At 47.5% G+C, this 12,754-nt stretch overlaps 1 protein-coding gene across 1 annotated transcript in view; it reads left to right on the top strand.

The window, feature by feature from the left end:
* Positions 1-264: 264 nt before the first annotated feature.
* Positions 265-12,754, top strand: part of LOC147703652 (uncharacterized) — a 1,900,603-nt gene continuing 1,888,113 nt past the window's right edge. Inside the window, exons 1-2 of the mRNA XM_086929537.1 lie at positions 265-411; positions 1,111-1,183. Of these exons, the coding sequence (XP_086785663.1) occupies positions 265-411; positions 1,111-1,183 (220 nt within the window). The remainder of the gene's footprint in view (positions 412-1,110; positions 1,184-12,754) is intronic.

The raw sequence follows: 12,754 nt of genomic DNA, 5'->3' as shown, positions 1-12,754 counted from the left end.
CGCTCTCTGTCTTCCGCCTTGCACCCAGGCCTCACCTCAGTCTGAGAACGTGCTCTGCGTAGCGGCCTTTCTCATCAGGCGAGGCCGGCGTCCAGTCAAGCGTCGCCCGTAGGAGGCCTCACCCGCGTTTCTTCAAGTGTCTGCCGAGCCAGAGCTCCGGACCCCTCTGGAGCAGTTAAATCTCGGCGGCGCAGCTTCCGTAGCAGGTTAGCTCCATGTCTGGCAGGTTAAATCGCACTTTTCAGCGCAGGATGTGTCTGATTCATGGGCCACCTCGGAGGAGCTCGTTCAAAACGTCGCCATCTCTCGTCCCGGCAAGCTCCGCCCCCACTCCAGCCTATTGATTACACTTCATCTGGCCTGAGGCGGAGCTGCCGCCCCAGTAGTCGAGATTCTAACCCGAGCCGAAGAGTATGCCTTGAGCAGGAGGTTCCGGCCTGACTGCGGACGTAAAGATACGACTCGTAAATGACCTCTGTGAATACCAAAAGTCTTAAAGTTGGACTTTTGTCTCAGATTTCCTTTGTGAATCGGGCCCATAGTTTGTGAATACCAAACGAATAGTAACCTTACTACAAAGTGTAAGTTTACCTTTGTGAATTAGGCCCTCTAAGCCTGAGTCACAGGGCCTGATTCCCAAAAGTAAACTTACATTTTTGTGTAAGTTTGCACTTTCTGTTGTAACTTTACTACTGTTTTGGTATTCACAAACTATAAGTGCAATTTTTCTATTAGTAATTTTGCTAGTAGTAAAATTACAATAGTAGTTTGAGGATACCAAAAAGTTATATACTACTGCACGTGTAAACTTACAAAAAAGTGTAGGTTTACCTTTATGAATCTGGTCCTGGATCGGGAAATTATGAATCTGGTCCTGGATCGGGAAACTAATTAGCATTTAAGGGGTTAAGGTGGTCCTATTCTCTAGTCAACTTGTTCATCCTACATGGCAGTGCACAAAGAGTGACCTAGATAACATAGACAAGGCTTGTGTTGTTTATCCTTTAAAAGTGAGTGCTGCTGTGCTCTATATGTTATTTTTTTAGTAAAATCCCTAGGCAGGCTATTTTCAATTAAATATTTCACACTTCTGATTGTTTGTGTAACTAGTACAGTACATATGGATCACTTTTTTGTTTTCCAGGAGTGGTCGGGTACGCAACTCAATATGCATCTCAATCAGGTAAGAAAGCTGTCCAGCTTATTATTTGTTTAATCAAATCTCGGCATGTCATCCTGTTAGAAGCTGGATGAGAGTGCAAATAAACTCTCTTGTACTTTGTGTGATTATCTGTGATACAATCAGGCATACAAACTGTAGTAAATGCACAAACAAAGCTCTTAGAACTGCTACCCCACAATATTGGTGCCTATTCACGTACTATATTTTGTAGTGCATCTTTAGTACTACAGTAGAACTAGTAAAGTACTACAAAATGGTATCCACAGTCCTAAGAGTGTAAATCTTTACCTCCACCTATCCTACATTTTCTATGGGGAGATCCTCACACATGTAAGTTTACTATTTCATAGCAAATGTGGGATGGACAAGGGGAAGTGGCTGGAAAAATGATATACCTACTACTATATGGAAAAGCTTTAGGGGCTTGTATAGAGCAGCAGCTTAGGGAAGCTTGTGGAGGGGTTTAGTGACAGAAGTGCAGCCATCCACAAAAGAGGAAGCTCCTTGCTATTCACAAACCGCACTTCTAAATTTGCTACAGCCAAAAATAGTAGAAAATGTCTCTAGCTCAGAGGTGAAGTATATCCAGCACAGTGCATGGCCAACCACTGGCCCTGTAATACTCTCACATAGAAAATAATAGAGATAGTGACCTGTGGGAAAAATGCACGGGAAATAATATTGAACTAAATAAAATAATTTTAAAATGTAAAAAATATAAAAGATTATCATTTCTGGTTTTAATAAATTGATAATTATATGATAATATATTTATTATGTAGTTATAAAATATGTTAACAACCTTTTTCATTTAAAAATTTATCTAACGTTTATTAAAACATAAATAGTTGACTTTAAATTAATTCTATCCATTACTTTTAAGAATTATTAATATATGATGTTTTTTTATATTTAGGTGGGGATTTATTTTTTGAACTTCAGAAAAATACTCTTAATGTATTTCATTTATTCAAATTTAGATTTAATTAAAATTAAGCTAATAGTGCTGTATTTTTTTATTGTGCTCTAAATTTCAAAGAAATACATACACTTATTTTACATTACCATTTACCATAAAATCATGTTATACATTTTTTTTTTGTTAAATAAACTTTTTTCATTTGTCCTATACTTTACCACGGAGAGACTCAGCAGTTTGGGATACACTAACTACACGTATTACTTTATCTTTTACACGCTTTATATACAGAAAGGATTTTTTTGTTGTTGTTATTTTCGCTTCTGAAGGCTTTTTAAATCTATATTAGCCAGAACTCAAAATGCAAGCCAGACTCATTGACATTTCCTAGGCTTGTTCATATTTTGGCCTGTAAGTGTATAGTTCAGTGTCGCAGGGATCCTGTTCTCACACAGAACTGTGCATAGAGACTTGGAACCTCAGTGAATTAGGATGTGCCAAAACTCACCTTAGTACCCAAAATCCCCTACCATACTAGCAACAGTGTCTCATTGGTTCTTACACACTCCCAATATTAAGACAAACCAGAACATGGACTTAGAACACCTCAGGTAACGTGGAACACATGAACACTCTTTCGTTATACCAACATATCAATCCCGACTAGGAGTAAATGAATATATGTGCACATTTGAATTGTTTATTTTCTAATGCAGTGTCCTTAAGGCAGTATCTTAGCTAATACAAGCAAACATATTATAAGAAACAAAGTAATCAGCATAGTTACTAGTCCATAGAATACAAAGGGAGAAAGCATGTTAAAATGCAAGAGGGAAGAAGGCTAACTTGCACCTAAATCTTACCCTCCCTTGCTAGTATATTATTTTATATCTAAGAAGGTCTCTTTGGGTTTTAGCAGGGCGGCCCCATACCTCTGATCCTAGTGGAAAGGGATCACATCATCTTCCACCAGCGCTCTGCATGCGAAGCATCATCAAGTGTGTGTGTATACTCTGTGAACTCCAATATTAAACGCGCCTAAAGCCAGAGTTTGGCCGCAGCTGCATGTATGTTATGTCTAGAACGTGCGAAGATCAAACCTCACAACAACCACTGTGTTGACATATCCTTGAAGGCCTCAGCACTAACTGTACAGAAATAGTTTACCAAGCAAAGCTGATAAAAATGGAAAAACATATTATTCTTGTGTGAAGCGAAACAGTCCACTAGGCTCAAAGCTATAATAACAATATGTGCCATGTGCAAAAGCAGCAGAAAGGTAAAATGTCGTTTGATCTCCTTTTAAGGTCGTGCTAACTTAACACAGTGTGTAGGCAAAGCATATCTATATGACACCCTCCCTTGATCTCAGCACGGATAAAATAAGATAAGATAAGATAAGGGGCAAATTTTGAAATGCAGAGTTCAAGAACGACAGTCAGCTCAAATTTGTGTAAGTGAAAAAATCTTCACCCAAAAATAAAAATCACATAACCAAGAAAGGTTAGTCTTTGGCTTTAGCAAAGTCAATAGGCCTGGGGCAGAGAAAATGGGCATATGGCAGAAAGCTAGGGATAAAAAAATCGTCCAACATTCAATGAAGGTGATGTCATACTTCATCCTAACATCGAATATGGAAAATATGCAGCAACAGCTTTCAATAGGAAGTCACTGTTCTCATCCGAAAATAGTTCAGCCATCCAATTCAATAATGGGAAAGAACATACATGCTCTTCAATCACCGGAACCTCTAGTACCATCAGAGGGCAACTCAGTGGGTTCTCGATGAAGCTGTGTGCCAAGAAATCATGCGCCGCTGCGAACACATTCCAACGACCCAATATTCCATGCATCGCTGCAAAGGCCATAATCCCTCCGTCAGAACAAAACAATTCATGAGCAACTAAGGGGCTCATGAGCTGGTTATAATCCACATCAGGAGACACCGTATTGCAGAGACACAAATCCAGGACCCAGTTGTAATCGCAACTCAGGCAATGAAAGACATGCTGGACACATGTGAAATAGGAAAATCGAAATGATAATCCTTAAGCTGCACTTAAGGTGGCGAGTGGCAGCGCTCCATAGTACTCAAGCATTATGTTGCGAAACAGTGCCAGTCGCGACAGCTCATCTTGAAACACAGGATGTGCATCCATTTTGAATGAAACAAAACAGCAAAAGAACGCCGGCAGCCAGCGCCAGTAAAATGGGAAATCCACCAAATAGGCTGGAAAAGATCGAATGAAAGAAAGCAGGAATGACCCCAAATATACTTTGAAACGAAGTCACAAGGCCGCTGCTAATCACTTTAAAAAAGTGCGCTAGCCCATTGTGGAGAATGCATTAAAGATTGTGTGAATTAACTCACCGAAATGCAATGGCAAGTCCGTATTTAATAAAGCATACACCTCTGTGCGGGTGTTAGCTACATGAAGGACAAATGTTTCACGAGCAGATGTGAGGACAACTTCTTTTTGGGACAATAGAGCTCTTATGCGACTCATCTTATTGAACTCAGCTTTCAAGGTCTGAATCCTCGGCCCGATGGAAATATCCAGTTTCCCATGCGTGGGTGGGTGGATACATCAAATTTTTACAGCAAACCACACGCTCACTGGCGGTAACGACATAAGCAATGCCTTTTATTAACCCACAGCAATCCTCATTGTTTAATAGTAAATAACTCCCATTTGCCAGTAATGTGAATGTGGGAACGATAGTGGGCACGGGGGTACCTTTCAAAACACAGGCTAAATTAGGCTCGTCTTCATTACAGGAGCCGTGTAATTGGATATGTCGACACATTAAAGAGTGATCCGGTGTTTAATTGCATTCCTCGCCGTTCAGATAAACCTCCTTGCCCTCCCTAAGGCATCTATATGTAAAGGGAAGCGACCAGGCTTCATGGAGATAGGAACTACCAAGAGGCTGGTATCTACCAATGGCAAAATACTTCATACAATTTTTAAACTCGAATAGAGGAAACGGTAGAGTTATCAACCCATGGATAAGCCACGTCGCAGTAGTGGCCTCTGCCACAGAAAATGGTAAGGACTCCAATCGTTCAATGTGTAACATGGAAAAAGTGGCATCTTTCATTGAAAGCAAACATTGCTTGTCAGTCAAATTAAACGGTGCAAATAGAGAAGAGGTATTTATGTAATGCCACAGCACTTTTCCGGTTTTAAGCGTCTACAGGGTCCATGCAAATTGCATAATAGAACGCAAGTGATTCTGACCATGGTACAATACAGACACTTCATCTTGCACAATATCAACAACAGATCACACAATATTGTCCAACGTGTAAATGCAGGAAGAAAGCGTGTTAATGCTATTATCCACAACAGCAAGCACTTTTTCTAAACTAGCCTGATCTATAGCCCTAAGCCGGGTAGCCGCCTCAATCTGGGAAGTTTTCCAGAATTTGTTATAAACAGCATATATCCATCTTTTAGATCTACCTTTAGCCGAGCCTTTTATGAAATCATTTAGATCAACATCGTCAGTCAGTTTAGATAAATGCAGTTTAACTGACGCCAAGGTAGAATGTTTGAGCCAATTCTGACATAATTTGCCTACAGAATAGGTAGTTACAGAATGGTCACTGTCAAAGTGGGGATCCACCCTGACCTGTGTAAAGCCTTGAGCCAAAACCAGAAAACGATGCTGGCACGAGTCAGCACTCCTGTGCCAGAGCAACCAGCCATGGGGATCCAAACTGGATATGTTAAAGGAAGAATTCAGCAACTCCCTAATTGAAATTGTGGTTGTATTATCCCAACCTGAATATTCATCCAAATCAGGGAAAGAAGGAGCATTTAACTTTTTTAGATGTAGCCAATCCAAAGCATGTTGTCTGTGAAATGGTGGAATTCAAAAACAGCATATGGTTCGGGATGAGACATGCACGGTGAAAAGCCTCAGTGCCTTGCACCTGACAACTTTTAGAACCCCAAACAGATTTAAGGTCAACTGTTTCCTTCCACAACTCGTAGCATTCAACAGCCAATTGGTCAAGAAAGGGCTTCGAGTACAATAATTTTGTATTGGTAAGTCTAACTTTGGACGTGGACTTTTCAGTCATTTTAAAATAAAATGCATTGGGATTTGACCGATTAAAATCGGTGAAATAAGTATACTTTTTTGAAAAAAAAAGCAGAACTGCCTCGTACCGGAGCCGGACAATGTTCCCATTGTGTATAATTCACAGTGCTCATCCTGGTATTAGTTTTATGCAGGTAGTGAATGCCAAAATGTTGATAACAATATAAATCACCGTAATTAGCAGACTCAAAATACAAATCCTCAGCATCAAAAGTAGCATAATATTTCAAATCAGAAAACAATGCTTCTACGGCCTGAACATCCCAATCATCAGAACGTATGTTTTGTTTAACTACATCCCCCATGTTAACTCTAAGCACATTAGGGACATTTATAACCTCAGTGGGGCCATGGATTTGAAACTTAACAGCATCCCATACTATCCCATCCAGGACAGGCCAAGCAGTGATGTTAACAAAAGCCAAGTCTCTCTTCAATCTGTGTGCAGTGTGCGAAGAGGAATGGGGTGCCAATGTTCCATTAGGATGTCGAATGCATGATCTCTCTTCGACATAGTGTCCATTGACGATACGGAAAAAATAAAACACAAAACCAATCGACATAAAAAGGTAAATCGTAAAAAGCACCAGCCAAATATAGGTCCAAGGGAGAATCAAAAAATGTTTTTTAAACAGCCTTGCATAAACTGTAATCCTTGAAGGCTTTTTTGATGTGTGTGAAACAGTGTCAAAAGAAAATCTGGATTCTATGGCCAAGCGAGTTTGTAAATCAGGCATCGTGAAGTCAGTGGGTTAAGTGTAGTCAGTTTCATCAAGGTGAGTACCAGGCAATGTACTCAATGAAGGCACTGTATCAGAAGCCGGGGCCAAAACAGAATTCCTCACTATCGAAGGACAGGAGACTGCCGGTATCATACTAAAAAGAATCTGCCACTCTGTGTATCTTGACATTGTCATTGGAGATATACCTGTTTTCTTTACGACCTGGAAGTGGTGGTAAAATTACTGTTCTTATGCCCTTCACACCAAGCACTGGAACTGGAGCTCGATAAGAGGGACCAAATACTTTCGTGTTTTCGATCTTCTCCCGAACCAATTCTCTAACTTGGGGTAGCCAGCCAACTAACGGGATCTGCAATGCATCATCCAAGGTTGAGGGCAAATGTTCCTTTGCAAGACTGTCTCTCGTCTCTTGTAGAGTCTGTAGAACATTGCAATGTTCATCTACGTCAACAGCCTCGGAGTCTAGACCGTCAAGGTCCAGAACATACATCTTGATACCAAAGAGCATTTCGTATGGGGTCCGCCCACCCAGAGACCTTCTAGGGAGAATATTAAGTGCACGCTGCACGTCATTGAGGTGGGCCAGCCAGTTCCTGCCAGTGCCTATAACTCGAGCTGTCAAAGATTGCTTTAAGTCATGGTTCATTCATTCCACAACACTATTACCCTCAGGTCTGTATGGAGACGAAAACTTGACTTGGACCCCCAACGAAGCCATGGCATCCTTATACGCCTTAGAGGTGAAAGCAGGACCCTGATCCGAATGGAAGGTACCACAGGCAAAAATCCCTACAAAGACAACCAAATCTCTTATTTGTTTTTTTTTTGTAAATATCTTTTTATTGCAGCATAACAGGTAATGTAATCCAACATTCGCATCATTTCCACTGTTGTCTCTTATGTATATAATCCTCCATCCCATGTGACACACAGCCATTAAGCTCACAACCCGGGGGTCGAGCGGCGCAGTAGAGGATAGTGTTCTGTGTTGGAGGATACATCCTGGTTCAATGACAACTAGTCAGCTGGGAAATGGCAGTGCCGCTTTTCAGGCCTAACAGACCCCTCCCATGCACAATGTCCAGTAGGATCAGTAGTCTCTCCACCCCTTTTCCGAACAACAACCCCCCCGTCCCACCCATTCCTCCCAACCCCTCCTGCCCCCCTCTCCCTTCACCTAGAGCTACTCCCCCTACCCCTAATCCTGTCCCCCACCCCCCCAGACGTTCCAGTGTATCACCAGTGCGAGTTCTCATGCATTCCGACCAAACCAGACCCGAAGCAGACCATCAGGAGCAGCCAACAAACATCAGACAGTCATCACATAGGAAGTAGGGGAACAAGGGAGGGAGACTAGTCCATCATCTCTCCAGGTGGTTGCGCTGCTGGGGCCGGGCTATGCGCCGGGGTATCTTCTTCATCCATGCCCAAGAATGTGAGGTCCAAGACCAATCTCTCCCATGTCCTGGCCCTCTCCAGAGCCGCGTCATTGCCCGCTCTAAGCGCAGCCTGCATACGGAGCTCTCCCTCACACCGGGCCCATTTGAGAAGCTCGGTCTTCCACTTCTCCACCGCGGGGCCCCTGTTCGCCTTCCATTGGGACGTTATGGCCCGCTTCGCTAGAATTAGGCCTAGGTCCAGAAACTTGCTAGTGATCTTGTTCTTCGATGTGTGTGGGAACCAGTGTAGGATGCAGTGTGCCATGGTAAGTTGCAAATCTCTCTCCGTAACCTCCCTCAGAATATCCGCTACCTCCCGCCAAAAGGGACCCAATTCGGGGCAGGACCAGAACATGTGTTGGAAATCAGCCACGTCCGCCGGGCATCGCGGGCAGGCCGCCGGGTGGGCTGGGAAATATTTATGTAGTTTATCCGGGGTCAGGTAGGCCCTATGCAGGACATAGAAGTGCACCAGCTGGAACCTAGCGTTGCGAGTTCCGTTTCGGGTCCGCTCCACAATGCCAGACCACACCTCTTCAGGGATCTCCGTCGTTAGGTCAGCCTCCCATTTCTCCTTCAGAGACAGCAGTGGGGCGACAGTCTCCGAGACCATGCGCCTATATAGGCACGTGACTGCCTTAACCGTCCCCGCCATCATTACCACGTACTGGCAGCCTAGGGACAGCGGTGGCTCCGTCATGCCCGTCCTCCAGTGCTTGCGGATCTCCGTCGTTAGCGCCACGTGAAGGAGGAAGTCCCCCCCGCCTGCTCAAAGCGGTCTCTTAGGTGATCAAAAGGCAGTAGCACCCCACTCTCATACAGGTCCCCCATGGACGTCAGCCCCTGCAGCTCCCAGCTTTCCAGACCGTGCCACGAGCCCCCATGCGGCAGTGCTCCGCACAGCTTGAGCGGGATCTCAGGTGCATATGGGATCGCGACACGGGCCCTCCGGCGATATCTATTCCAGCACTTCCGGACCGTCTCAAATTCCTGAGTGAGGTGGAAATCTCCCATCGGGAGCCCCAGGACAATTCGGGATAACACCTGAACCGGGCCCGCCGGTTCCCCGGATCCGTCCTCTCCTTTCCTGGCTCTCGCGACCCATTGCGTCAGCCATTGCAGCTCCGCCGCCAGGTAGTACAATTCGTAGTCCGGCACTGCAAGCCCTCCATCTGCTCTGGGGCGTAGAAGTGTGTTGTGCGCCACCCTGCGTCTGCCCGCCCCCCACAGAAAGCCGATTACCATCGACCGCAGACGTCGGAAGTAGCTCGCCGGAATCCAGATCGGGAGGGTCCTGAAGAAATAAAGCAGCCGCGGCAGGGTCACCATCTTGAGAAGTGCCACTCTCCCCATTAGTGACAATGGGAGCGTGCTCCAAAAGTCGAAGTTCACCTTGGTGTGTCTAATTGCCGTCCCAATATTTCCCTCAAGTATATCAACCTTGTCATGGAAGATCGAGGTCCCTAGATAGCGCAGGCTCCTCTCTTCCCATGTCACCCCCTCCGTGGATTGTGGACAAAGCCTCCGCGGGCGGGCCGGGAACAGGTAGGACTTCGACCAGTTCACCCGGAGGCCCGACACTCTGCTCAGTGATTGCAGGAGGGACTTAGCTCCACGCAGAGAGGCAGTCGAGTCCGCCAGGAACATCAGTAAGTCATCCGCGTATAATGCGATATGATGCACCTGCCCATATACATCCAGTCCCCGATACGCCTGGCCCAGGCGGGCTCGCGCCGCGAGGGGTTCAATGGCTATGGCGAACAATAAGGGGGAAAGAGGACACCCCTGTCGGGTGCCCCTGCCCACCACACACATCTCAGAGATAACTCTCCCAGTTCGGACTCTCGCCGTCGCGTTCCGGTAGAGCAGTGCCGTCCAATCCACAAAGTCCTCGCCCAGGCCCAGCGTGCGCATGACATGGAAGAGATAAGGCCATTCCAGGCTGTTAAAGGCCTTTTCCATGTCAACTGCAAACACCGCCGCCTCAGCGCCGTCATAGGTGTCAGCCTCCAGTATATGCAGGAGCCGCCGCACGTTAAGTGCCGTGTTGCGGGCCGGGATGAAGCCGGACTGGTCCGCGTGCATCAGCATGGGCATATGGGGGAGTAAACGTGACACCAGGATTTTACTCAGGATCTTATAGTCCAAGTTGAGCATGGACAGTGGGCGATATGCTGCCCTGTCCCATGGCTGCTTGCCCGGCTTCAATAGGGGGACGATGAGCGCTTCACCAGTGGTCACCGGCAGGCTGCCCAGCTGCTTCGCCTCGTTGTAGAGCCACGTCAGCCGAGGCGCAAGGAGGTCAACGTAGGTTAGATAAAATTCCGCCGGAAGCCCGTCGGTGCCCGGCGTCTTGTTCCTTGCCATGTCCTTGATGGCGACTCTCACCTCCCTCTCCTCAATTTTGCTTCCGAGCCGCTTTGCGTCTTCCTCCCCCAGTTCCGTCAAATACAGACCCCCCGTGAAGCCCTGGAAGTCTCCCTCCGACGGTAAGACCCTGCTGCGGTAAAGTTCAGTGTAGTAATCGTGGAATAACTCATTAATCCCTTGTTGGTCAAACCGCGCCACTCCCGAGTGATCTCTGAGCTCCAGGATAACCGAGCTCCGGCGTGCCGGGTTGGCCAGCCAGGCCAAAAGTGCTCCCGACTTATCACGCTCCGAGTGCGCGCGTGTGAGGTAGGCCTTGTAGTCGAAGCACCTGAGGCGCTCCACTGTCGCCGCCACTACTTCTCGCTCCTCGAGTAGTGCCTCATGTGTGTCTGGGCGCTCCGGTCTTGCCCTCTCCAGTCCCTGTAGCTTCTCGTCCCCCTTCGTGATGTCCTCTAGTAAGGTCCTCCTAACCCCCAACGCCATTGCAATACATTGTCCCCGCACAACGGATTTGAAGGCGTCCCACTCAGTCGCGGCTGAGCCCGCGGTGCCCGCATTGGTCTGAAAATACGCCTCTATTTCCGAGGCTATTGAGGCGCGGAAGAGCTGGTCGTCTAGCGCCTCTGGGCGCAACTTCCATGCAGGGATTCGCGGGCGGCACTGCGACCAGCGCAGCTGCACAAGTAGCGGGTTAAGATCGGAGATCGTGAGATACTCACTGTGGCACACCTCTGCATGCACGTCCTTGGAGCACAGCAAGGCATTGATGCGAACGTGTAACTCATGGAGAGCAGAGAAAAACGAATAGTCCCTGTCCGATGGATGGTTGGCCCTCCACGAGTCGACCAGACCCCAATGGCTTTGCCAGGCAGAGCGCGCAAGTGCCAGTTTTCCAGCTGGTGCATTAGGTAGGGGGGGTGCGATCTGTCTAGGGCAGTGTCAGCCACACTATTGAAGTCCCCGCCAAGGAGCAAGGGCTCCACTAAGAATGGGGCCAACTTGTTAGACATCAAGGAGAGAAATGCAGGTTGGTCTACGTTCAGGCGTACAGACAACCCAAGTTGAGGTCCCTCCCATCTAGCTTGCCTCGCACCATGACATACCTCCCCTCCGGATCAATCAGCTGCTGTGTGCACTGAAAAGGAACACCCGCCCGTATCCAAATGGCCACCCCCCTAGCATATGCGGAGTAGCCCATGTGGTAGACCTGCCCCCGCCATCTCCGTTGTAGCGCCTTCCCCTCCTTCACTAGTAGGTGTGTTTCCTGGAGAAAGGCGAAGTGGATGCCCCGTCTGACTAAATAGGACTGGACCTTGTGGCGTCTGTGCATTGTGTGCATCCCTCTTCATTCCATGTGAGACATTTGTAGCCTATGTCGGCGACCCCCCTGGCATGTCCGGGTCCCACCCCCCTTCCCCCCCCCCAGCCTGAACAATTAAACTCCCCCAACTCCCACACCCCAGGACAGACAACCAACGTGGAAACCCCATCCAAACTCAAGTAGTGAAAGTGTATCTCAATAGACTAGGGCTAGGTTGGCCAGGACGCCGACCCAAACAGGACCGAAGCCCCCCGCCCTGGCCCCACCCCCCCACCCCGAACAGTCAGGAGAAGCCCCCTCCTGCTGTACACCTCAGTCAAGGATTCTGTCTGCCGTTTGGCGGGTCACCACCGGCAGGTCCGTCTCCGAAAGATCGTGCCCGCTACTGGAGCCAGGGCTGGGAGCACTAGCCTTCGAGTGTTCCGATGCGCTACTGGAGGGACTGGCGTCTCCCTGGCTGATGGCCACCACCGCCAGCACCGCCTTAGCTCGTTCTTGCTGCCATCCCGATGGGGAACCAGATCTCCGCTTCGGCGTCGACTCAGTAGAGCGCCTCCCAGGCGAGGCCTCCGGAGGGGCATCCGCGCCCGACTGCTCTCTGGCGTCCAGCCAGCTCCAAGCCTCCTGCGGTGTGAGGAAAAAATGGGAGCGAGCTCCAGCGATGATCCT

Source organism: Lissotriton vulgaris, chromosome 7 (assembly GCF_964263255.1).
Source record: "Lissotriton vulgaris chromosome 7, aLisVul1.2, whole genome shotgun sequence".
NCBI lineage: Eukaryota > Metazoa > Chordata > Amphibia > Caudata > Salamandridae > Lissotriton > Lissotriton vulgaris.
This window is presented reverse-complemented; position numbering and strand designations above follow the sequence as displayed.